At 42.4% G+C, this 27,832-nt stretch overlaps 1 protein-coding gene and 1 long non-coding RNA gene across 2 annotated transcripts; both read left to right on the top strand.

Moving 5' to 3' along the window:
• The first annotated feature begins 250 nt into the window (after positions 1-250).
• On the top strand, positions 251-11,045 carry LOC134632501 (probable polypeptide N-acetylgalactosaminyltransferase 8). The gene is made up of 11 exons (XM_063481233.1): positions 251-428; positions 874-1,207; positions 1,372-1,538; positions 3,417-3,603; positions 3,767-3,964; positions 4,101-4,215; positions 7,331-7,516; positions 7,713-7,850; positions 7,980-8,072; positions 10,648-10,818; positions 10,926-11,045. Exons 1-11 carry the CDS (start codon positions 251-253, stop codon positions 11,043-11,045), a joined length of 1,887 nt encoding a protein of 628 aa, XP_063337303.1.
• Positions 11,046-21,926: 10,881 nt separating this feature from the next.
• On the top strand, positions 21,927-25,604 carry LOC134632499 (uncharacterized). The gene is made up of 5 exons (XR_010094516.1): positions 21,927-24,219; positions 24,342-24,412; positions 24,638-24,731; positions 24,873-24,962; positions 25,066-25,604. It is a non-coding gene; the product is annotated as an uncharacterized LOC134632499 (long non-coding RNA).
• Positions 25,605-27,832: the final 2,228 nt, after the last annotated feature.

Below are 27,832 nucleotides of genomic sequence, written 5' to 3'. Positions count from 1 at the left end.
AGATCAGTAGCTGAGCTTACCTTACGTGTTCTCTGAGGTGTTATTATCTCGTTAGGCATTCCATGAGTTATCATTATGAGGGTAGCGTGGATAAACCGGCTATTGTTCTTACTTGGGATCATTCTCAGCTGAATGTAAGTGCACCACAGTCGGTACAACTACTCGATCGCACCAGTTTAGCAGCTAAGTTCAATTTATTTCTAAGTCTAAAGTTTTATTTTGCTGACTAGGAGGCCAGTGTGTTATCACTATGAGGGGAACGTGGCAAAAGCGGCCATTCTATTTACTGGGGACCATAGTCGGCCTCCTCTCTTTGGTCATGTTTCTGAAGAATGGATACCAACATGGTGTAGATACCGATAAAGATTTAAGCACATCGCAGATGTTCTGGAGTTTTTCCAACCTGGAGACAAGCATCAGCAATCTAAGTGAGTTCTGTCACATATAAATATTACTTATGATTTCATGGTACCCATAGTATTTGCACCACAAATAAAGAGAGATCCAGTAATAAAAGAAGTTGAAATAGTACAAATAGGTTGAGAGGCAGTAAAGGGTATTGGCTGCACATGTATTGAAGACGTAACATTTAAAAATATTTATTAAAAAGAAAGAAAAAATATAAAAGACTGTCATGGAATGACAACATGTGTAGTTATGAAAAAAAGATAAATAACTTTTAACTGAACTTTTGCACATTATTAATGACAGATGAGGTCAAATTATAACACAGGTGTTTGTACCTTTACTATAAAAGTGTTTTATGTTGTAATTTTCACATTATTTTGTGCATTGTGTTTGTTCTGTTTAGTAGGAATATTAACTGTTCCATTTCCTTGATCATGTTTTTGCTCATGTTGTTTTCTACTGAAGACGATGCACTCAGACGTTTTGAGAAAAAGCAGGATGTCATGCAGAAGATGTTAGAAGAAGACAGCCACAGACACAGAAAACCAGCAGAGGTCCAACAGCAAGCAGAGAAGCAGAAGGAAAATGATGCAAATATCCAACCCCAAAATGAGGCAGCTCAAATGAAAAAGTCTGAAAAACTGTTCCCTAACTCTGCCTTGTTCAAGAAATGGGGGGAAGATTTCTCTGAGGATGACCAAAGAGAGGCTCAGAGCCTGTATGAGAAGTATGGGTACAATGTTTTTCTGAGCGACCGCCTCCCTCTGGATCGACCTCTTCCAGATACCAGAGATCCTCGGTACAACTTTTTTGTTTTATATGATTTTAATCTTTCATTCTGTCTCGTGTACATTCAAAGACAAAAACCCAAACGATTAACTCCACCCAGTTCATTTCCTGCTAAAATATTTCAATTTCTGATCAAATACAGTAGTATTTCATATAATTCTTTTTAATAAATAGGTGTTTGAAAAAGAGTTACCCCAAGGACCTGCCAAGTCTCAGTGTGGTGCTCATCTACCTGGATGAAGCCCTGTCTGTTCTCCAAAGAGCCCTGCGCAGCATCATCGACCGCACTCCTAAAAACCTGCTGAAGGAGATAATAATGGTGGATGACCATAGTTCTAATGGTAAGTTGGTTATTTTAAAAAACAAATCAAATTATTGGCCATTCAAATTACTGCAAATGAGTACAGTAATTTGTAAGTAAGGAGCTTGGAAAGAAAAGTGTCTGGACTTCTTTAAGTTGCTTGAAGACGTTTCATACAAGAAGCTTCTTCAGTTCTAAGGGTCAAATGGTGGAGAGTCCCAGATTTAAACCTAGTGGGAGTTTCCCCCCCCCAAAGAGGGACAAAGGAACCCCTGATGATCCTCTACCTAATCACATGAGCCAAGATGTGAAAACGGGTGTGGGTCACAATCAGCCAGAGTTTAGGGTGAGCTCATTGTGAAACCTGGCCCCACCCTATCATGTGATTTCCTGAGGTCAGATGGCCCAGGGTGTGAGTGGGTGTTAAGGCATCTGGGAAGGGATCTCAAAACTGGATTATAGATGGCAGACAGTTGGTGTCGTAAGTCGTAAAGTCAGATCAGACACCAGCGAGGGAGGATAAGAAAGACCGACGCAACAATGTTCTCATCCCCTATGTAGCCGGTGTATCAGAGAAACTCAGGAGAGTCTTCTCCAAGCACGACATCTCGGTGCATTTCAGACCCAGCAACACACCCAGACAAAAACTGGTTCACCCGAAAGACAAAACTCCAAAACACAGACTTAACAACGTGGTGTATGCTGTACAGTGCAGCGAGGAATGCCCAGACCTCTACATTGGAGAGACCAAACAGCCACTTCACAAGCGCATGGCACAACATAGAAGAGCCACCTCCACAGGACAAGACTCAGCAGTCCATCTGCATCTTAAGGACAAAGGTCACTCTTTCGAGGATGCCAATGTTCACATTTTGGACAGAAAGGACAGATGGTTTGAAAGAGGAGTGAAAGAGGCCATCTATGTCCACTGTGAGCGACCATCTTTGAACAGAGGCGGTGGTTTACGACACCAACTGTCTGCCATCTATAATCCAGTTTTGAGATCCCTTCCCAGACACCTTAACACCCACTCACATCCTGGGCCATCTGACCTCAGGAAATCACATGATAGGGTGGGGCCAGGTTTCACAATGAGCTCACCCTAAACTCTGGCTGATTGTGACCCACACGCGTTTTCACACCTTGGCTCATTTGATTAGGTAGAGGATCATCAGGGGTTCCTTTGTCCCTTTTTGGGGGGGAAACTCCCACTGGGTTTAAATCTGGGACTCTCCACCATTTGACCCTTAGAACTGAAGAAGCTTCTCGGATGAGAGGTGAAACGTCTTCAAGCATCTTAAAGAAGTCCAGACGCTTTTTCTTTCCAAGCTCCTTAAACTACGATGACCTGGATGACTGAGAACCTTCACAGACAGACTGATAATGTACCTGTTGTCTTATGTACATGCCTCTCACAATCCTTTCCTGTATATGTCATCAGTTCAAGCTAATCATTGAAAGCTAAGAGAAGATTATCTGTTAGATGTACAAAACACTTCTAATCATTCACAAGCTATGTACAAATAGCTAATTAAGCTATTGAAAAAGCTCTGAATTCCAATACAGTTGATCACTCTGATCAGTTAACCTTTAAAACTGATTTTAAAACTGTAAATGCACTTCTCCTGCAGAGGCTGTGACATGTCACACACGTTTGTGGTCAAACCAGTTTTCTTGCTTGGTTGATTTAAATTCATCCAGCCAGCCAGTTTCTTCTGCTTATCTAGTTCAGGGTCACAGGATGGCTGAAGCCTCTCCTACTTGTCATACAGCAAGAGACAGTGTACACTCTGAATGGGTCTCCAGTCTGTTGCAGGCAGAGGTTTAAATCACTTACTATAGTATCCCTGACCCAGCCGAAAACTCAGGGAACAGCAAAACAAATTCTACAAAGAATAATTTTCTCTTTTCCATCCAGAAAATCTGAAGGGTGACCTTGACATGTATCTGAAGTTGCTTGAGCAGGAAAATCCTAATCTCCGTATTGTGAGAGTGAGGCACAGTGAGCAGAGAGGTCTCGCTTCAGCAAGAGCATCCGGGTGGAGGGCTGCTACTGCTGACGTGGTGGCCATCCTGGACGCACACATTGAAGTCCATGAGATGTGGTAGGAACAAAAGTGCATGTTTTCATTCACTTGTTTAGGTGTTATATTTTCCGTTATCAGGACATTTTTTTAAGTGCGATAGCTAGGTGTGTGCTCACATTTAAGTCTTTAAGCGTCTAACTTCCACTTCTTGCATGTAATGTTTTTCCCCTCCTTCATACAGGGCTGAACCTCTGCTGACACAGATTAAAGCTGACAGAACTGTGGTGGTTTCCCCGGTGTTTGATAAAGTCAGCTTTGATGATCTCAAGGTGACTAAATATTATCCCAGTGCACACGCCTTCGACTGGGCTCTGTGGTGCATGTATGAGAGTTTTACACCCGAGTATTACAAACTTAATGACGGTTCACTGCCTGGGAAGTAAGTTCAATTGAAATCAGTGTTTAACCAATATAACAGCATTATTAACTCTATTGTTATCATACATCAATAATTATTTTAATAATAATAACAATATAAAGTAGTTGTAAAATAGAGTTCTTTTCTTTGACTTTAGGAGTCCATCTGTCATGGGGATCCTGGTTGCTGATAGAAAGTTTCTGGGGGAAATTGGAGGCCTTGATGAAGGAATGAAAGTGTATGGTGGAGAAAATGTTGAGCTGGGAATTCGTGTGAGTAAACCTCACATAGAGTTATAACATTCTCTTACATAATAATGATTTTAAAGAATAGTTGTGGAGCTGGACCTGCTGGATTTTGTTATAGTCGACGGATCTCTTAAAATGCCTTTTTTACCCTTCTCTCCAAAGGTTGATTCTGTTCATCTGGACGTAGCGTTTTCAGTGGGAGAAACGTTTTGTCACTCATCCAAGTGACTTCTTCAGTCTCAGCTGACTGCAGGTTTCCCCAATCTTATAAACAGTACATTTGCATAATGACTGAAACCAGCCCGCTGAAGGAAAAATGGGCTGGGAAGTCAGTTCCTTCATTCTGATTATGCAAATTCTTATGACCATTGATCAACAACAACTGATCAAAGACCACTGATCAATAGCCATGAGTACCATTCACAGAGAGTTGCGGAATGGCTGCAATCACAGCATTGTAAGATGGTGACAGATGTACCCTTAGGCCCCATCTCCTCGATTCAGAGATGGTCTTTCCCTCCTTGACTCCGCGCTCAAACCAGCGTTCCTCCCTGTCCAGGATGTGTACATCCTCATCCTTGAAAGAGTGTCCACTGGCCTGTAGGTGTAAATAGACTGCAGAGTCCTGGCCTGACGAGGTAGCTCTTCTGTGTAGTGCCATCCGCTTCGCTAGAGGTTGTTTGGTTTCCCCGATGTATAAATCCTAGAAATCCTCCTGGCACTTAACAGCGTACACTATGTTACTCTGTTTGTGTCGGGGGACCTTAATTCAGGAGACCCTGAATTCATCATTTATCTGTCTGATAGAAGTTGAAATAACCCCGTCCGATTGTCAAATGCCCGGGATATGGTTCATACTGTGTTTCTGTTTAAGACGATATAAACAGTTCGGCTTTTCTCCCATTTCCCAATATGCTTGATTTATATGAAAAAAAGCAAATTCTTATATGAAAAAAAAAGAAGCAAATTTGCAATGGCTTAGTGGTGTTCCAGGGTAGGATAGCAAAGCCCTCTTTTCCACTTCTTCCATGTACAAATTGGCCATGGTGGGTGAAACTGGGGAGCCCATGGCACACCCATGTTTCTGCCTGTAGAACTGACCCTTGTATGTGAAGTAGGTGGAATGAAGACACAGTTCAAACACACTTGGTCGATGCTGAGAGTGGTCCTGTTGCTGAGGTTGGGGTCATCCTGTAATCCCTTACGAACTACCTCCAACGCTTCCATGACTGGGATGCAAGTGAAGAGAGATGTAACATCGTACGAGACCATGGTTTCATCTGCCTCCATAACGACATCTCTCACCTTCTCAACAAAATCCAGGGTGTTCTGGATGTGGTGTTCAGAGCTGCTCACCAGCGGGTTGAGGATCGAAGCCAGAAACTTAGAGATGTTATAGGTGACCGAGTTGATCATACAATCGGTCTTAAAGGTGCACCCTGTTTATGTATCTTCAGTAAACCATACAGACTTGGTGTAGATTCCCCTGGGTATAGTCTGTGGTATGAGGTCCGGTCAATAGCCTTGTCTTGTTCTAACTGCTTCAGACAGTCTATCACCCTCTTCCTGTAACCACTTCCTGGGTCTCGTTTCAGGGGCTCATAAGTATTTTCATCACTGAGCAGTGACAAAAGTTTCTCAAGATAGTCTTTCTGGTTTGACAAAACTGTGCACCTACCCTGGTCTGCCAGAAGGATGTTGTTGTCATTACTAAGTGATGTGAGTGCCTTCCTCTCCTCCAAGCTGATGTTGAATGCTGGGGGCTTTGCATTGTTGAGACAGGCCGAAACCTTTGTCCATAGTTGCCCTGCTTCCACTTCTGCAATATTGTTGTTTCGAATTGCTGTTTCTGTGGCTGTGATCAGTTCCACTAGTGTGATTTGGTTCAGGTATGTGGATGACACCTGGGTGAAAATCAAATCTCCGGACGTACCACAATTCACGGATTACATTAACTCGGTGGACCGACACATCAAATTCACCAGGGAGGATATGAAAAGTGGCAGGTTGGCCTTCTTAGACTGTGAGATTTCCATCAGTAATGGGGGACATCTAAAAGCTGACGTGTACCGGAAACCTACACATACGGATCAGTATCTAAGGTTTGACTCTCATCATCAACTAGGTGTCATCAGGACGCTACAACATAGAGCGAACACCATCCCCACAGACACAGTGGCCAGGGAGGCAGAAGAACATCACATCAAGATAAATGTGGTTATCCCAGCTGGACATTTGTCAAAGCTGGGAAGGCATGTAAAGAAAGCTCCAGCCGATCCAGGAGAGGACAACCACTGACTAAGCGAAAACCTGTAGTGATCCCGTACATGTCAGGCGTATCGGAACAGTTAAAACGCATTCTTTCTAAACACTGTGTCTCTGTGGCTTTTAAACCCCAAAACACGCTGCGCCAAAAATTGGTCCACCCCAAGGATCGGGTCCCCCGACACAAACAGAGTAACATACTGTACGCTAAGTGCCAGGAGGATTGCCAGGATTTGTACATCGGGGAAACCAAACAACCTCTGGTGAAGCGGATGGCACAACACAGAAGAGCTACCTCGTCAGGCCAGGACTCTGCAGTCTATTTACACCTACAGGCCAGTGGACACTCTTTCAAGGATGAGGATGTACACATCCTGGACAGGGAGGAACGTTGGTTTGAGCGCGGAGTCAAGGAGGGAAAGACCATCTCTGAATCGAGGAGATGGGGCCTAATGGTACATCTGTCACCATCTTACAATGCTGTGATTGCAGCCATTCCGCAACTCTCTGTGAATGGTACTCATGGCTATTGATCAGTGGGCTTTGATCAGTTGTTGTTGATCAATGGTCATGAGAATTTGCATAATCAGAATGAAGGAACTGACTTTCCAGCCCATTGTTCCTTCAGCGGGCTGGTTTCAGTCATTATGCAAATGTACTATTTATGAGATTGGGGAAACCTGCAGTCAGCTGAGACTGAAGAAGTTACTTGGATGAGTGACAAAACGTTTCTCCCACAAAACGCTACGTCCAGATGAACAGATTCAACCTTTGGAGATTTACTTACCTGGATGAATGCATCAAAACTTTTTTACTCATGCACAGTCATGAGTGATCAATTATCTAAATTTTACAGTACACTTTTTTCATGTAGGTATGGACATGTGGAGGCAGTGTTGAAGTTGTTCCATGTTCCAAGATCGCCCACATCGAGAGGGCCCACAAGCCCTACATGCCTGACCTGGCTCCTGCCATGAAGAGAAATGCCCTCAGAGTTGCAGAGATCTGGATGGATGAATACAAGCACAACGTTAACTTGGCTTGGAATTTGCCATTTGAGGTGTTTTGAGGCACTGACACAAACAGCAAATTATGTTTTCTCTAAAGGATATTTCATTCTCCTGTTCACAGCATCATGAGGCGATATCAGGCTTTGAGTGCTCTTTGTGTTTTTAACATCGACATTTAAGGAAAATCGTTCTTCAAATTCTTCTTCAGTCACAATCTATCTTCACATCTTTTCTTTGTTCCTGCAGAATCATGGAATTGACATAGGCGACATTTCAGAGAGGAAGAAACTCAGAGAAAGGCTGAACTGTAAACCTTTCAAATGGTACCTGGATAATGTGTATCCTAAGCTGGATCCCTGGGACGACCTACTCGCATATGGAGGAGTAAGTTTACTTTTCTCTGTTGCTTCGCATATTTGGTACAGTGGAGTCCTACAGGATGTGTGGGAATCAGTGTATTTGGTGATTTGCATGTATCCATTTGTAATATTCATAATGTTCTGTTAATGACAGATGAAGAACCTTGATGCTGACATGTGCATAGACCAAGGTTCAGTACCAGGTCACACACCTGTTGCCTACAATTGCTACTACTATGGACCTCAAGTAAGTGAAGTGCCTTATAATCATGTCATGTCATGACGTTGTTGATTATGAGGCAGTGCAGTTGTGAAGTTGAAATAAGAAGAAAAAACACCAAAAACCGATTTAACCTTTTAAAGCCTGCTGTGTCACATTTGATACATATTTGTGAGTTTTTCAAACTACTTTCAGCGTGAATCTCATCCCTCCTCCTCCAACTACCTAAACAAATTGCACAGCACAATATATTTTTAACGCAATAAATTTAAAAAAGAAATTTAATTATGAATATATTTATGTGAGGTTTCAGGCAAGATCAGGACTCAAATGCAGGCCTTCCTGTTTACAGTGAAAAATAAACAGTGAGGTGTAGACAGGCGCCAAAACCCTGATTCCTTCCAAACTCCCAAAAACTGCAAGGTGAAATCCAAACACAATATTTGCAGCCATGCTCAGCTCCCACCGAAACTCCCCTTTCCAGGTTCCTGGCAAAGCAAGACATGAAAATTAGTTAAACATTTCTCTAAGACAAAGGACAAAGATAGGGTCACCTCAGAGCCGGGACTGTACTGACTGTGTCACTCAACAATCCAGCACCGACTGAAGTCCAGTCACTCCGTTAAGTAGCGAGCTGCTGACAGAGACCATCAGTAGTAGCAGGTGAATCCTGATTGACGACAGGTGTGGCTGGCTTTAGTGCTGGAACATCTCAGGCCTGGCATTACCCACAAACCAACACACACACACACACACACACACACACACACACACACACACACACACACACACACACACACACACACACACACAGAGGGAAGCAGTGGACCAGGAGGGAAGTTGACAAAAACACAACAAAAAGGCACGTTAACCATTGAGGACTGACAGACCATGAGAACTATAGAATGCAAGATATTTATTTATTACAAAATTCACTGGGATCGTGCACCATGAATTCAATATCCAACATAAAATTGTTTGCGTGTACACTAAATTCCTATTTTCAATACACTGTGTCCCTGGACGCAATAACATTCATCATAACTGAGGTTATAAGTGCTAAATGTTCTCCCTCAGGCAGACAAAAAGGCAGAATTTGCTTTTTTTTTTTGTATGAATCAAGCGTATTGGGAAATGGGAGAAAAGCCAAGCTGTTTACATCATCTTAAACAGAAAGACAGTATGAACCATATCCCGGGCATTCGACAATCGGACGGGGTTATTTAAACTTCTACCAGACAGATAAATGATGAATTCAGGGCCTTTTACAATAATCTTTGCTCTACACAAGGTAGTTTAGACAAACGTGAATTTGAATCGTTCTTTACTGATATAAATCTGCCAAAGCTTTCTATAATTTAATTGGAGGGACACCGGTTGACTGGCTAGAGTGGCATGAGGCAGGCATCCTCTATGTGTCAGATTTGTTTGACTGTGGGACCAAATGTTTTTTAAGCTTTGATCAAGTTGTGGAGCAGCTTAATCAATTCTGGAGATATGTTCAAATACACAGCTCACTATCAAAGTGGCTGGGAACCCCCTTGAGTTGTCCTATGGGCAGCCCAGTAGAAGTACTGCTCTCGAGATCATCCTTGGGTAAAGGTATCACTTCTGAGATTTATTATTTATTGCAGGATTGGTTAGTTGATCCTCTTCTTAAACTTAAGGGCTATTGGGCCCAGGAACTGGCATTGGACATATCTTCAGTTGAATGGGACTCATGTCTCCAAAACATTAATACTATGTATAAAGAAATAGGCAGTAGATTTATCTAACTTAAGATAACCCATAGGTGGCACTGAACACTGCAACAATTGTATAAATGGAACTTGGCCCGTACGGACGATTGCTGGAGATGTGACGGTCAAAATCTTTCGGTTTTACATGCCTTATGGAGCTGTTCTGCACTTCAGGACTGGTGGGAAAAGATCATGGAGGTCATTTTCAGTGTTTTGAAAAGAAGATTTGGTATCTCACCAAAATTGTCCATACTTGGTATAACTACAGAACATTCTGATGAAGACTTAAAAAATGGATTATCCTGGCTCTTACTACGGCACAACGGGTCTTGTTAATGAGGAAGTGACTTATGGTTTATTAGATAAATTGTACCAGTATAATTGTATTTGGTCCGCCTTCACTAGCTGGCTTTCTGTAACTTGAGGGGGAGAGGGGTAATTAGAGAGTGGTTGGTGTGGGGTTTGGTGTGTTAAGAAAGAATATGATACGTTTTTTTCTTTGTTTATTTGTTTGTTTGTTTTCTGTTTTTGTTATTGAAGTTCAAAACAAAACTAAAAATTATTGTAGATAAAAATAAGTGCTGAATGTTCTCCCTCAGACACCTCAGGATGTTAGGCTAGAACTTGATAACTTTTAAATTAAATCACCTTTTTAATTTACGCACTGGTGGAGAAAGCAGGTACCATTGCAAGACAACAGAACAGAAATAACCAAATTCAAATTAGGTGTAGTCATTACAAATTTTAATGGCTGAAGCTAATTATTGTACCCTGTGCTCTACAAAGCTGTTGTCATTTGATAGTATTTTTAACATCCTAATCTCATTTTGACCTCTGTGTCTCTCTATTTCTTTCTTTCTAAGTTAACATATTATCGTGGAACGGGTGAGCTCTACATTGGTGGCATCAAGTCACATAAGTACAATGACAACCGATGTTTAGCTGACATTGGCACAAAAGAAACTGAGCCTGGCCTGTACAACTGTAAAGAGGCTATACAGAAAGGAATGGGGATATACTGGGACTTCACTCAGGTACTACAAAGTTATTTGCTGCATCTCAGAACAGGTTGAATGAGCACTGTTAGTCTTAAAACTAAACAAATTGGCAGAATTTTTTAATACTTTGTTTTCTTTCCCAGGGCAAAGAACTGAAGAACAGACAGACAAAACGATGCCTGGAAATTATAAACCAGAAACTTATAATACAGGAATGTACAGGTCAAAGATGGCAAAGTAAACAGATAATCAAAGCCTTTTAAAGTGTATTTTAACTCTCCTCAAGGCTCATCATTTGAGTCTTTCTCAACATTTGAAGCAAAGTTACACAGGTGTAAAACTCCAGCAGGGTGTTGTCAAGTATATATGGCATTTACTAGAAGTGGCATGAATTGCACTGCATTTGCCTACACCATATCTCATGCTGCTATGCACACTATACAGCAAATCCGTTTTCCTCAGTGACATCTTCACATATTCTGTCCAAGGTAAAACTTGGAAATTTGGGTTTTAAAGTGTTGTTTTATTCTTTAAGTTTCAGCTACATCAGAGATCATAAAATGATGTTTTTTAGTTTTTAGTTTAATTACACATTTAATCTGTCTCTTACAGGTTTGTAGTACATGGTTTTCCAGTAGTTTAACAGGCAATATGTATGGTTTATATTTGTCCTTTTGGGGCTAGTGGGTGGCTAAAAGGTTTTGACATGTATTTTTATAGATCTTATGTCTGTTATATTATCAATGAAAAATAAATTAAGTAATGTCAAATGATCATCATTTCACTGGAAAAATGTTTCATATCATCATGACTAACATTAGGATGCATGCCTGAAAGGGAACAGAGGTCTGACTGTTTTATGTTCTGTGAAATGCAGTGCATAATAAAATTGCAATACAAACATTTTCCCTATAAATGAAATCTCGATGACTGTTTTCCTGGACTTGGATTTTTTATTGCTACTGTTTAAACAGCTTTTTCTTGTGTGGTCGTCTGAAGTTTTACAAAGTTCAGCTTTCATAATGAACTAATCTTTACTAAAATGCATCTTCACCTTTGTGATGTCTGGTGGTTGGGGTTGGTATGTTGTAATACAGCTGAGTAAGATTAGTGTGTAACAACTCTGTTTATTGGATTACTTGAATTGTTTAAAGTGTTTGGGTTGTACTCTGGTTTGTACTTTCTCTCTCACAGCACTTTTTTCCCATCAAGTAAAAATAGGACCATATTTGGGCCTTTGTTTCAGTTAAGTTGGCTCAATTCTTATCTCATATAGAATGTATGTCTGTTATTAGTTGAGGGATTAGTGATCTGAGGATTAAAACTGATATGTTTACATTTTATTTCAAATACTGGAATACTTGGAAATAAAAAGAACTTACGAAAGAGGCTTATGTTTGTTTTTTAAGCTCAGTAAAGGTGCACCCCAGAATAGACTGTGATGCAATTACATAAAGAATTCTTCATTTATTAATTTTAATTAAAGGATTGTACTAGAAGCAGGATTCATTGGTCATTAAACTATGGTGAGCTTATCTTGATGCATACTCAATCATCCAGGTAAGGAAATCCAGAAAGTTGATTCTGTTCACCTGAATGTAGCATTACAGTGTGAGAAATGTTTCTTCATTCATCTTCTTTAGTCACTTAAGACTGATCATGAAGTTCAGGCAGCAAGTCGAGAGGATACAAGGATTCCCACCCATGCCTCTTTTGTCCCTCTCCAGGAGACCTAGCCCAAGCCATGCATCAAAGTTGACGGATTACGTCACACATTGGGATGTAAGACTCATGTTGCCAGGTTAGCATAGATAGATATATACAGGGTGGGCCACTTATATGGATACACTGTAATAAAATGGGAATGGTTGGTTGTTACATCCCACAGGAGGATGCTGGTTTTCTTCTCTCAACTAACTCCTTATGTTTTGTCCAGGCTCCACCTCCTCTGTCCTGATTGGATGCTGCTCAGAGTCCAGCTAATTGTTAATCAGCAGAGCACTACTTAAGGCCTGTGGAGCTGTGTTTCTGTGCCCTCTGGCCATTTTGCCATACCTGTACAGGCTTGCATGCCTTTGTGACTTGTATGTGCATTTTTGTGTTCATGTGCAGACTGCCTGTAGGGGAGAGCTGCCTTTTGTTCTGACACCCTGTTTTCTCCTGTTTATGTGTTGTTAGGTAGGTTATGGTTATAGGTTCTATATTTTGTTTTCTTTGGAGTTAGGTAAGTTTCTTTTATTTTCATATCAGGGATGTTTTGTTTGTTATGTTGGCCTTGGCTCTCCCTGAAGTTAACTCTCAGTCTGCACTAGAACTTCAACTCTGGCATGAAATAAACCTTTTAAAATTACCATTTTGGCTCCTCCTTCACTATTTACCTTTATGTTCGTCCTTTCAAATCCCCTAGACTAGCCAGGGGACATAACATTGGTGATATTAAAGTCCTGTTTGTGGCACATTAGTATATGTGAGGGGGCAAACTCTTCAAGATGGGTGGTGACCATGGTGGCCATTCAGAAGTCGGCCATCTTGGATACAACTTTTGTTTTTTCAATAGGAAGAGGGCCATGTGACACATCAAACTTATTGGAAATGTCACAAGAAAAACAATGGTGTGTTTGGTTTCAACGTAACTTTATTCTTTCATGAGTTATTTACAAGTTTCTGACCACTTATATAATGTGTTCAATGTGCTGCCCATTGTGTTGGATTGTCAATGCAACCCTCTTCTCCCACTCTTCACACACTGATAGCAACACCGCAGGAGAAATGCCAGCACAGGCTTCCAGTATCCGTAGTTTCAGGTGCTGCACATCTCGTATCTTCACACCATAGACAATGGCCTTCAGATGACCCCAAAGATAAAAGTCTAAGGGGGTCAGATCGGGAGACCTTGGGGGCCATTCAACTGGCCCACGACGACCAATCCACTTTCCAGGAAACTGTACATCTAGGAATGCTCGGACCTGGCACCCATAATGTGGTGGTGCACCATCTTGCTGGAAAAACTCAGGGAACGTGCCAGCTTCAGTGCATAAAGAGGGAAACACATCATCATGTAGCAATTTCAAATATCCAGTGGCCTTGAGGTTTCCATTGATGAAGAATGGACCCACTATCGTTGGACCCCATATACCACACCAAACCATCACTTTTGTTGGTCCAACAGTCTTGGAGGGATCCATCCAATGTGGGTTAGTGTCAGACCAATGGCGGTGGTTTTGTTTGTTAACTTCACCATTCACATAAAAGTTTGCCTCATCACTGAACAGAATCTTCTGCGTGAACTGAGGGTCCTGTTCCAATTTTTGTTTTGCCCATTCTGCAAATTCTGTGCGCCGATCTGGGTCATCCTCGTTGAGATGCTGCAGTAGCTGGAGTTTGTAAGGGTGCCATTTGTGAGTAGCTAATATCCGCCGAAGGGATGTTCGACTAATGCCACTCTCCAGTGACATGCGGCGAGTGCTACGCTGTGGGCTCTTGCTGAATGAAGCTAGGACAGCCACTGATGTTTCTTCATTAGTGACAGTTTTCTTGCGTCCACATTTTGGCAAATCCAACACTGAACCAGTTTCATGAAAGTTAGCAAGCAGTTTGCTAACTGTAGCTGGGAGATGGGTGGTCTCGTAGGGTGTCTTGCATTGAAATCTGCTGCAATGACCTGGTTACTGCGTTCACCAGATATCAACACGATTTCGATCCGCTCCTCACGTGTTAACCTCTTCGACATGTCAATGGCTGTGAACAAAGAGAAACTTGTAAATAACTCATGAAAGAATAAAGTTGCATTGAAACCAAGCACACCATTGTTTTTCTTGTGACATTACCAATAAGTTTGATGTGTCACATGGCCCTCTTCCTATTGAAAAAACAAAAGTTGTATCCAAGATGGCCGACTTCTAAATGGCCACCATGGTCACCACCATCTTGAGGAGTTTGCCCCCTCACATATACTAATGTGCCACAAACAGGACTTTAATATCACCAACCATTCCCATTTTATTACGGTGTATCCATATAAATGGCCCACCCTGTATATTTTTAAATCAGTAACTTTGCAAATTTAGAGGAAATGTTATTGGACAACAAATGAGTCACGTTTTAAACACGGTTTGAATAATCAGCGCTGACATACAGACATTTATGAAGCGCGGGCTATAACAGACGTGCTTACCGTGTGAAAGGACAGCAGAGCAGAGAAACACGCTGTATTGTTGCTTTTATCTTATGCATAAGCAACGCCCGACTGTCAGAAACGCTCTGATGGGGGTGTGGGGGGCATACCCTCACCCCTACCCCCATCCCCACCCCCCTCCTCCCCCAGAAAGGTGCCATCTATATTCTTCTCATGTCCTATTAGATTTATTCAAACACTGACTGAAATCATACTGACAAGTTATTTTGTCACTGTTAGACTTCTATTACATTACCTACACATTATTCAGAAACAGATTAGATGAATGAATGACGCACAAAAAATCTGATTGCTGTGTTTTTATTTCTTTTCCTGGCACAGACTATTTCAATGCTGACACTGTTGCGAGGGAGTCAAGTGGGCATCACAAACAGTTAAATGACAATAAAGGTTTTGACCAGCAGGGGGAGTTTGTTCAAATAGTCACTGTAAACAAACAGCTTGAGATTTAAAGCCTGTTCAGAAGGACACAGATGGTTGAAATGGCACAAATCTTGCAAGGCTACTCTAACATTCCAAGGATATAAATATGGACCTGAACACAAGAATATGTATCCATTAAAGCTTATTTCTATATGGAAAAATAGGGAGTGTTAATTGATCCCACAGCCTCAGTATGTATAGCCTATATTATAAACTACTTTATAATGAAAATTACCTTACACTACCAGTTACATGCATAAATTTAGGAATGTCTTTCTTCAGCTTTTTTTGAACCTGGCAAACCATCCCTCCCATTTTTTCAGGATAGATGCTTCCTGTTGGTGGTTGGCTTTTTTATCCCTAAATGTGTCATTCTATTAAAACTGTTCACTATATAAATCTATATCACATTTTTTGGATTACCTCATACTTAAGTTTTTGACAAAAACTATAGTTTACACAGCCGTTTTAGCCAGCATTCATTTCATGACATTTCTTTTAGGAATAAGAATGTTACTGTGAAAATCATGCTTTCTGGTGTGACATTTGACACACAGGATTACAGAGTGGATATTGGTGATGTGTCACAGAGGAAGGAGCTCAGAAAAAAGCTTAAGTGTAAACCTTTCAAATGGTACTTGAAAAATGTGTGCCCCCGTCTGAGTTATGGTGTGGTAAGTGGCTTTTTAAATGGCTTTCGATTACAGGGACAAAAATGTCTATTAGAGTAAGTTCAAGATAAGAAATGTGGTGGGGCTTTCCATGATTTAACACTGTAAATGTAGTTAAAAAAAAAACCAAATACATATATATTCCTCTCTTGTTCCCGCGAGCAGTCTATCCTTCAAGCTTGGGTCCTCTACTAGAGGCGTGGGAGCTTGAGGGTCCTGCTCAGTATGTTGGCCAGCTTTGTCCAGCCACTGGTAGGATTGCTGGATGTCGCTCACCTCCTCTATCTGCCGGTAGTACGTACCGTGTAGGGGCCTGTCCTTCCATGATGGTACCTTCTCTTGCTCCTCTTTCTTGGGTTTCTGCTGCCTGAGGTATTCACTGAGCACACGGACGGTCTGGGCCAACTTCCTGATGTATTCATGGATGTTCGCTGACTCATCCTGGACTGTGGTGCTGACACTCACCAGTCCCCAGCCTCCTTCCTTCTGCTTAGCATGCAGCCTCAGGACGTGAAACCCTCCATATGGTCAGGAGCTTCCTTGTCTTGATGTCAGTGGCTTCTATCTCCTCCTTTGGCCAGCTTACTATCCCAGCAGGGCACCTGATCATGGGCAGGGCGTAGGTGTTGATAGCCAGGTGTTGATAGCCTTGTTCTTACCCTTCAGCTAACTCCTCAGGAGTGGCCTGACCCTCTGTAGGTACTTGGTGGTTGCAGCTTTTCTAGCGGCCTCTTCATGATTCCCATTTGCCTGTGTGATCCCCAGGTACTTGTAGCTGTCCTCTATGTCTGCATTGTTGCCTTCTGGTAGTTCGATCCCCTCAGTTCTCACTACATTCTGTCAGGATCCTGGGTCTCCTGACCCAGCGTTTTTAGTTCTGTGTGATTTTTGTGTTTTGTCGAGTACTCGTGTGATTTATTCTATGTTTTCTAGTTTTGATCCCTTGCCCTTCATGTCTCTCTGTGCCCCCTCTGTTCTGTGTAAGTCTGTGTTTCTTGGTCAGTGTCTTTGCATGTTTTGAGTTTCTTGTGTTTTCTGTTACTTTGTATTGTGAATTATGTTCTCATGGTTGGTCTTTTGTTACTCCCTCGAGTCTAGTTTCTTGTGTTCCATGCTTAGTATTTCCCTCCGTGTATTTTGGTTCTTAGAGTCCTCTGCTTTATGGTTGTCTCTGTGTTTCTTAGTTGCTCTGTCTCCCCTAGTCAAGTCTGCGTCTGTCCTATTTCCTGTTTTACTTTGAAGGTCTGTGTCTCATGTGAGTGTATCCTACTTTGCTTCCTTGTCTCGTCAGTTCTGATTTCTCCCAGCTGTGTCCTCCTTCTGTGTCTCATTCCCCTCGTTACTTCCCAGTGTATTTAAACCCTGTGTTTCTCTGAGTCAGTGTCGCAGTATGGAAGAAGTCAGAAGGATCATTTTGGAAAGGTGGGGAATCAGTGGGTTAAGGAGTGTCATGTGTATGACCTTAAAATATGTCCTGCAGTAGTGTTCCCTGTGGTTCCTCCATGGTTATTGGAGACCCCTCCTGAGGACTGGTACTTGCTGGATCTGAAGAGAATATTGAAAGGAAGAGTCGATCTTGTTCCAGCATTTCATTTTCACAGCTCGAATGAATACCCTGAGTGTATTCATGTGTTCACGGATGGTGCTAAAAGTCCAGATACTGGAATTAGAGGGTTTGGAATAGTAGTTCCGTCAAAAAATATTGAAATAAACAGACGCACTTCGGATGGACTGGCAGTGTACACGGTTGAAATGGTAGCAATTTTGGTAGCATTGAAATGGGTAGAGTGTTCAAAAATCAGGCAGGTGGTAGTATGTTCTGACTCGGCAGCTGTTCTTTCAAGTCTACAATCATTTTGTTCGAAGACAAGGCAGGGTATGCTGTATACTATTCTGGAGACTATAAGCAGAATAAGGTGTTGTGGCAATATTCACTTTCTTTGGGTGCCAGCTCATGTAGGAATCAGTGGAAATGAAAAGGTGGATAGGTTGGCAAAAGGAGCGTTGACTAAAAATAGGACTGAGATGGAAATTAAAAGCAGCGGATCTGAAGCAAAAGGTATTGTTTGGATAGTGGCAGGAGCGGTGGGATTCAGGGAGTAAGGGCAGGCAATTGTATCATCTTAAGAACGAGGTGGCAGGGTGTAGGTTGTATAGGGGTAATAGGAGAGAAGAGGTGGTCATTACCAGGCTTAGACTGGGACATTGTGCATTAAATAAAACACTACAGATGATAGGAGAACATGAGACGGGGCTTTGTGGAGTGTGCCAGGAGGAGGAGGAGACGGTAGAGCATGTAATACTGCGGTGCAAGGATTATGATGTAGAGAGGAAAGTTCTGCAGAATAAATTGAAGGAGCAGGGAATTGGGGAATTTAATCTGAAGAGTGTGTTGGAGGGTAGTAGGGCACAGGTGAGGGAACTAGTGGGGTTTCTGAAGGATATAGGTGTTTATGGAAGAGTGTAGGGTTTTTGTTTTTTGTTTTTTTTTTGTTTTTGTTTTTTTTTTGTTGTTTTTTTTGGATACAGATTGTAAGCTCACTGTCTGACCCATACTCCGGAACAGTAGGAGGCGGTAATGCTCCTTTACGTTGGTTGCCAACCACCGTTAAACACAAAAAAGAAGAAGAGTCAGTGTCGCGTCATCCCTCATGCTGTGTGGATCTCCCTGTGTCTCCCTGTAAGTTTAGTTTGTGATTTTCCAATTTAGTTTAGTTTGCCTTTGTATGCTTTTCCCGGCCAGCAAATAAAGCTGTGGTTTTGAGTTCATCCCTCGAGTCTGAGAGTCCTGCATTTTGAGTCCTCATCTCCTGCCTGCCACACAGCGTACCCTGACAGAACGACGCGACCATCAAATGGATCCAGCGGACTCACTTTTTCAGTATCTCGCACAGCTGTGGGATTACTGCCGGGGCGTCATCCACGCTGAGGACACTCCCAAGAGACTCATTCAGGTAGTCTTTTTCGACAACTTTTTGTCTTCCACCCTCTGCACAGTCAGTTTTTTGGACATTAAAAGACTAAAACAAATAATAAGAGCTCTGAGAGCCAGGTTTTGCTTTGAACTGTTTGGCATGGGCGGTCTGGGCAAGGAAGATTCAGCTGCCCTCCTGGAAGCCCTCGCCGCCTGGTATTCTCAGCATCAGCATCTTTTCCCATCAAGGTTAATAATCAAATCGTTTGATCCTCCCTTAAGAAAGAGACTGCATCCTCGCTATCCTCACCCCACCACACCTCCACTTTCTCCTGTGGCTTTAGTGAACCTGTCGGCCCAGTCAGGCTACACAGGGACGGAGATTCCCCCCAGGGCTTCCCCAGAGGCTGAGTTAGAGTCAGTTGCCACCTCTGGACCCCTGGAGAAAGTAGAGCCTGCCTGCCACACAGCATACCCTGACACATTCCCTCTCTTTGTTATCATCCGACTACATTTCTCCAGTCCGAACGACATTCCAATGTCAAATAGTGGTCTAATATTGGTACACTTGGGAAAATAAATCTGTTGGGCAATTTTCTTGGCCTTCGGACAATAATTCTGATTGCTACAGTGACAAACAGGACACATGCTACTACTGACACACTCTAATTTTTTTTAGAAACACTTGCTGTGCACTGTTGCCTCATAACTTCTCTCAAACTTCGGCAGAGCCAAGTGATCATGAACAAAGCAACAAACAGATGCTTGAGCACCTCGTCACAAGTTTTTAGTGCAGTCCTTAACATGAACGTCTGTTATATTCAAGTGTGCTCAAACTGGATCTCATTTAAATAAAAAAAAAAAAAGATCAAAAACTATGTAAGCGTGTTTTTCTATTGATATCAATGACTTCCCCATAAAATGTTTGCATTTCTACAGTACTCACTACAAATAAGTACACATTTTTCTACCTGTGAAGCATATGCATATTTCCTAGAGTTTAAACACTTCAAAACACTTATGACGTAATAATAAACAAATAATGCACAAAATCCAAAAACTGAACATTTTGAAAAGAGGTTTAAAAATATTCATGAAAATATAGTGTAATATAACATTTGTTGTAATACAATAATAATAATAATAATATTAAGTCATATAGTGTTGTGCAAAATAATTTAACTATACAAGACTTCGCAAACTTACACAAATTTGTCATTACAGTGGTCCCTCGTTTTTTGCGGGATAGTAACGTTCTAAATATAACCTGCAATAAGTGAAATCCACGAAGTAGCCAACTTAATTTTTTACAATTATTATGGATGTTTTAAGGCTGTAAAACCCCTCACTCCACACTTTATACACTTTTCTCAGACAGGCATGAGCATTTTCACACTTTTCTCTCTTGTCTGAACACTCTCAAAGTTCAAACCTTTGTGGAAAAATAAGTCCAGTATTATAGAATGAAGCCAAAGGCAGCCGCAGTTGCCTTTGACGGTGCAAAAATTTCATCAACATTGTTGTGTTTGTTGGAGAGAAAACTTACAAACATACAGTACAGCACTTCAGACTCTCACTGCAAGCGATTGAAAATTTATGTAAATTTGACAAGCTGAACGCATTCTGTACTGTACAGGGGACATGGCACGAGATTGATTCCCAATGGCCTACAGTCAATCAGGACGCAGTACAGAATGCGCTGCACAACAACAACAAACAAAAAGCATGCAAAATTGCACCAAAAAAAAATCTGCAAAGCAGCGAGGCCGCGAAAGGTGAACCGCATTATAGTGTGGGACCACTGTATACAGATCCACAGATAATACCTTCTAAGAATTATCTTTTGCAGAACTGACATTTCTTAAAAGGGCAGTTGCAAGACGAAAAACAGGAATGCACAATGACTGTTTGGATTGGACCTCGCCTGTGAGTAAATAAAAGTAGTAACTTTTGACACACTTGATTGAGCTGCAATGCTACGCTCCATTTACTCTATATACTGTTACATTAGTTATGGATTGTGGCATCAGGTGAAAAACATATTTTTCATATTTTTTACACACTGTGGACTGAGGAGAAGGCATACTCAAAAGTAGACATTGAAGGCAGAGTTAGGTGGTGAACAAAAAGCGAGCCTGTTATTTGGCTGAACAAAGGTACAAACAAAAAGCAAAGAATGTTTAGAATGGAGTTAAAAAAAAAACAACCTATACTGGGAAAACTAAATACAAACACTGCATGAAACTAGAATCTGAAACTTGAAACTAGAAATCTGGAAACATGGGGGTAGAAACGGAGAAAACCGACAGGAAGACAGAGGACTAAATACACAAGAAAGTAACAAGGGAATGAGCGACAGGAGGATACAAAGCTGGGACTAATCGCACACACACACACACACACACACACACACACACACACACACACACACACACACACAAGACAGGGAGGAAGCAAAACAGAATACACTAACACAGGCCACGTGACTGTCAAAATAAAACAGGAAATACACGAACATAGAAACCAGGGTGACCAGATGTAACACAAGGACCACAGGGGTGGCACAGTAAGAAAACCTAAATACTAGAAAGCAGAAAATAAGAAAGCTAACTTAGGGAGCTACATATAAGAGTAAACCACAAGAACCACAAAAATACAGAATATTAATGATCAACATAAAAACACTGAGTCACCAGACCCAGGACAATGACACTTTCTTACATTTAAGATTTAAGCTCTTTATTGTATTGCATTTAGATTTAGATTTTTTTAAATTCCTTTTATATGCTTTAAATTTTAGCTCATTCTTTAGTGTAATTTTTCATTCTGAGATATTTATCTTACTGAGCTAAGTTGTGGGGAATAGGACAGAACTGTGTGTTGTGCAGGTAGACAGCTGCTGACAACAAGCAGCCATCATCCAAGAGGGATATACTCTCAACTGTGTCACAACCTGGCTCAAAGGATGTGACAAGCAAGTGGGAGACCACACACAGGCTTTTAAAGGCTGTAAGATATTTTTAATGAAATAAGGTAAAGAACATTCAACACAAGTTAAATAATATAACAACCATAACTGAAGAACCACATGAACATAATAAGTGCCAGACGGAGAGAGATCGCCAAGGTTCACTCTACGTGGCTTTATATACTGGGACTGGCCTTCTCAGGTGTGCTGTATCTGTAATTGGATCACCTCATTAACAGATCTTTTTAATAATCATTGTCTTTCTATTTTAGATAGTATTTGTCCTTTTAAATCCAAATTAGCTCCTGTCTTGAAATCATCCCCCTGGATAAACGACAGCATTCGCTTTAAGCAGCGAATGCTGTCGTTTGGTGTCTCTAAACAAAGATGGATACCTTTTAATTAATGCAGACAGTTCTGCACGTTTGTCAGCAGTAGTGATGGTAAATTCGATTCTTTTTACTGAATCGAGTTTGAATGAGTCACTCACCAAAGTGAATCGTGTTTTTTGAGTCATTTGAGTCACTGAGTCAGTTGACCAGAGAGTGCAAAAAATGTACATTTTCACTCAAACTTAATTTGTTTCTCTTTTCATGTAAATCCTACTGCTAAGATGAGTGATTGAAAAAGAAAAACAACTATTTTTATAGAGCAAAAAAGAGCAAAAAAAAGATTTCTAAAGGGAACATTTATATTATTTATTTTTATTTTTTATTTTTTCTCAAATGTGTCAAATATATATTTTCTCATCTAAATGTCCACTGAGCTGTGTGCCAGGGGGCGGTAATGCTCCTTAACATTGGTTGCCAACCAAGAAGAAGAAGAAGAAGAAGCTGTGAGCCAGGAGGGAGGGGGTGAGTGACTGAGTGGCTGTATCCCAATTCAGGTTCTGCAGCCTCAAAGGCCGCATTTTAAGGCCGATTACATCACAGCGACGCGACGAAGGCTGTCCCAATTCAAAGGCTGCTCGAAATGTGGCCCTCAAATGCGTCCTTCATTTCCCTGAATTTTAAGGATGGGTCTGTGTGTCCTTCATGGCCCAACATATCCCAGAATGCATAGCGCAGCCCGGCCAATTCAGTTTGTAATGATGGCAGCAGGTACAGACGCGGCAGAAACAGCGGCGGAGGGCACCCACATTCATAAATGTATGTTACTTCGGAAGTACCGACACAATTGTCAAAATGCAAAAGATAATGGCAGTGTAATTGTACATGTCACAGTGAATTCATCCACAGCCGTCACACGTAGGTGACTGTAAATACACAGTCCCGCTGATTTGTAACTAGTCAGTTTTAATATTACCTTGTGAGGGTCACCAAAAAAAACGTGAAGATAACAAAATACAAAAATGTAGCCGTGTAAACTCCAAATATCTGCGCAATGTGGCAACACATCACATATCTGCAAAAGTGCGCTGATGTTCTCAGAGACATCTGTTACCGATATGTAACCAACTTTAAGGTATAAAGGTGAATTACAGCACAATAACTACTTGGGCTCGTAATGAGGCCCTGGCCAGTATCAGAAGACACCAAATTCGTATGGAGCCAAAGTATTGAGCAGCAATAATGACCTGGACACAATGTTAACTTTTGAGTAGCCACTCTTGTATTGTTACAAGGTATAACAGGTATTGTCCAATTTGTACAGAAAAAGTATAAAATAAAATAAATAGTGTGCACACTGAAACAAAATAAAAGTACTCGTGTGGGCCCTTTAAGAATTAGAGTTAAGTTGGCAACAGCCAACTTCAAAGGTCCTTGTGAGTGTAATTGGAATGTATGAGTGTGTGGGTGTGTATCTTCTTTGGTGTGGATCGTCCTCAAAGTGGTTGGCTCGCCATCTATCACGACCGGAATATCGTCCTGGTCCTCGGACTTTTCTGTCCTCTCCAAAAAACCTGACCGTTGCTCTGTTTCACAAAAGCCCAACACACACTGGTGTCGGAATTGCAGCAGCTCTCCGGATGAAAGGTGAGTGGTTAGCCGACGTTGCTTCTCTCCTTCATCCAGCCACTCGACTCCAGACTTCCAGCAGGTAAGTATGCTGGCTTTCCTTCCTCTCAATTCTGAGTTTTCCCTCTCTTTTGTCCCTGCGTTTCTCGGATTGAGTAGCAGATGCCTCCACTCCTCTTGCTGAGATGAGAAAAACCCGGGAGCACCATGCACCTTCACCTCACTTCCTGGCTGACAGGGTCAGTGCGGCCTGCGTAGGCTCTGATTGGTCGCTGAGCTAGGTGCCCTCACGTGGGGTGAACTGAGAGGTGCATTCAATGGTCATAGGAAATATGACGCTTTGTTGATGTGGACAGTTAAAATAAAGAGAATAAATACTCTCTCTTCTCTATCATTGGTGTAAATATGATTTTTTCCATCTGGGCTACAGATAACTTATCCAGCTGGCGAGAACAGCGTACTCCGTTCCAACGCCCCCGCCCGCGCTCTGTCGCCACTCAGGTTAAACATGTCACAGAAGTCTCCCAAATAACTTACAAATGTTATTGCTTGGCTTATGGCAGTGTTGTATTTGTTCCTGAGAAAATCGGTTTGGCTGAGATTGAAGTTGAGAGCCTGCACACAGCTGAATGTGCAAACGTATTATACTACACGTCAAACAGAAAAATGATGACACTGAAGTGTAAGGTGGTATAAAATGTACTCCAATGTCCTGTCATATTCCAGGGAGTAAGGAGGAGACGGCTGAGCTCATCAAACTCCGGGGTGAAAACGAACACCTGTTCACTGGTGCCAAGAACTCAGCCGCTGCGGGTTGGAGGTATAGCAACAGTATGCATGCATAAATCTGTTGGGCATAATGTCCCTGTCCTGCCTTGTAGTTCGAAGTTGGCACATTTTGCCGTGGATCCTGTGCAGGGATTAACATCATTGACATGTCCTACCATATTCCGTCTATCAGGGCAATCCTGGAGCAGATGGGCCTGGCGGGCCAAATCACCCCCTTGCAGGCAAAAAAAAAAAATGGGACAACCTAAAGAAAAAATACAAAGTATGTGCAGTACCATTGGAATATGACTCATATGAACCTAGTCATGTAAACCTGTACTGTTGCTGTTGTGGTGAACTGCCACTTTGATTCCCTCTGCCTGTAGGATTGCAAGTATCCTGCATCAGGTGAGGGGGTGAGTGGGAAGACCACTGCTGCCACTTGGCCCTGGTTTGTCCCAATGGATGAGGTGCTAGGACAGAGGCCTTCTACCAGGCCTCCAGTCCTAATTGCCTCCATCCAGGAGGACACTCCAGGGCCCAGTACAGCAGTGGGCACCCAAGGGCAGGATGTGGAACTGCGGGAGAATGAGGCCCAGCTGGAGGCAAGACCAGAAAAGAGGAAGAGGGACAGGGAGGATGAAGTCCTGGAATTGATCAAAGAGGACATGAGGCTACAGAGGGAGATTGAAGAAAGACGTGCCGAGCGAATGGACAGGATCATATGTCTACTGGAGAAGGTTGTGGAAAAAAAATGAGTAAGGTAGTGTGAATAGGACCCATTGTACAAACACCTATAGTTTCCATATTTATGTTTGTGCAGGATATGTAAAATGTGGACGAAATAATTTAAGTTCTGTTGATACAAGTTGCACTTTTTATTTGAATTGTTGAACAAATGTGAAACATGAACAGAATGTACAAAGTCCTGTGAATAAAAATATTTTGTTACACTCCAACTGAATTTGAAGCAGTCAGTCATACTACATACAACGTCACAAAATATGTGTAACTGCATAAGGACAGTGAGTGAACTGAGGGAATACCATCAGTGCAACACAAATGACACAAAAAACCCAAACACAACATAGCATGACAATCATTCACTAGGACTCTTCACTGCAGTCCAGGATCAACCTAAGTGTCCCAGTATGCACAGGCACTGTTAACTAGGCCTGTTATATGACTGAGCAGGGAGTCTCAGGCAGTACTGCTCAATCTGCTGGACCAGGACCACAGAAAGGAATGAGGTGCCACAAGTGAGACCCTTGGTTTGCATTTCCAGCTACTGAGTGGAGCATCTCCAGCTTGGTGGCCAGGAGTCATTCAGGGGTGATTGTTTCCACTGTCCACCGCATCATCTCATCACTTGGGTTTGCAGGGCTGGTGTAACTGACAGCTGCCATGTCCCTGAAATGTATGCAGACAGATGCAAGGACAAAGTGCACACAATCCTGTTAATACGGATGTCACACGTAATATTCTAGCACTCTAACAATGCACTACAAACAGCATACCTGCCTGCTAACCATAATCGTGGTCCAGGGGTACCTCCTCCAGGGCAGACACCTCAGCAGATAGCCGATCCCGCCAGAGAGCACCACTGCCTGCCTCCAAACCAGCCTCCCCCTCATCTTGCACGTCATCCTCGGGCTCATCCTCTGGGGCCACAACATCCCCAACACCGAGGCAGATGTTGTGCAGGATGGCACATGCTGTTATGACCTGAAACAGATGTTTTGTGTTGTAAATAACGTCTTAATACATGAACATACACTGTGGTCCCTATTATCTCATGATGATTATTATTGAAACACTGGTTATGTATCCTACTGACTTACATGTGGCACAAAGGTGTGGTGCACCTCCTGCGCTTGGAGGAAGATGGCCCGGAACCTTGTCTTCATCATTCCAAAAGCACGCTCTATGGTACAGCGTGCCCTGGAATGATGGGAGTTAAAATGCAGGGCTCCCACACCTTGGACTGGTCTCTTGTAGGGAGTGATGAGGGGGAGTGGATACTGGAGACATGGGTACCCTCCATCTGCAAGGATGAAGTGCCCTGGAGGAGGGTAAATGGCCTGCCGATACAGTGGGCTGTTGCGGAGCACCCTGGAGTCATGCACTGACCCCGGCCAGCCCACATATGTATCAATGAAGCGGCCCTGATGGTCACAAACCACCTGCAGGATAATGGAGGGGACCAATTTCCTGCTCCTGTAGCACTGACCGTCAGGGCCACTGGGAGGCTTGATGCGGACATGGCAGCAGTCAATTGCACCAGCAGCTTTCAAAAACGCTCTGTGTCTTGCCAGCTCTGCAAACCCATGAGACACGATGTGTAGATCTTCAGGGGTCCGAGGGAGGTGGATGACCTGATGGCGAATAGCCACCACCTCCTCTGTGACCCTGTGGACGATGCGGTGGACAGTGGAATGAGGTACTGCGAACACCCTGGAAACGACTCTGTAGGATGCTCCACTTGCCAGCCAGAATGCAAAAACAAGGACCTCAATTGTGGCACCCCAACCATGTCTCACTGTCAGCTGTGGTTTCACACTGAGAATACCCTCGACCACTCTCAGCTCACTGGGCCACTTTTCTAATATCGGGCGTCCTTATTACTAACCCTCGGGCCCACTTGGCTCGCCATTCAGTTCAGCTCTCCACTCACTTCCCTCCGTCCCCTGTCATTGCAGCGTCTCCCCTCGCTGCACTTCAGGTGTCTCTAATCAAGCATCAAGTGGAGAAAGGCAGAAGGGAGGGGCCTGAAAAAAAAAGAAGGAACATCTCCTATCCCCCGGATGACAAAAGCAACTGTAGTTGAGACCACAGATTGATCAACACCAGCCACTAAAGTCTGCATTTTACCTGGCAACACCTCTTTCTGTACTAACACAGCCTTTAACACTTCTTTAATGTCATCTTTCAACCGCTTATCTCCAACCTCAACATCGTAATGTTCAACAAGCTTCAACAGTTGGTCTTTGGTACAGCCATTCAAAAGTTCCTCCGATGGAGACTGAACATAAGCGTCAACTGTGGCCATAACAATAAAGTATTGATCCTTGACATGCAATTGAAATCAGCACTTTCCCACTAACTACCTAACCCAAAATCTACTTAACTTAAGCCTAGTCTTCATGCAGTTAC

This window comes from Pelmatolapia mariae, linkage group LG7 (assembly GCF_036321145.2).
Source record: "Pelmatolapia mariae isolate MD_Pm_ZW linkage group LG7, Pm_UMD_F_2, whole genome shotgun sequence".
Taxonomy (NCBI): Eukaryota; Metazoa; Chordata; class Actinopteri; order Cichliformes; family Cichlidae; genus Pelmatolapia; species Pelmatolapia mariae.
Note: the sequence above shows the minus strand (reverse complement) of the source record. Positions and strands in the feature narration are given on the sequence as shown.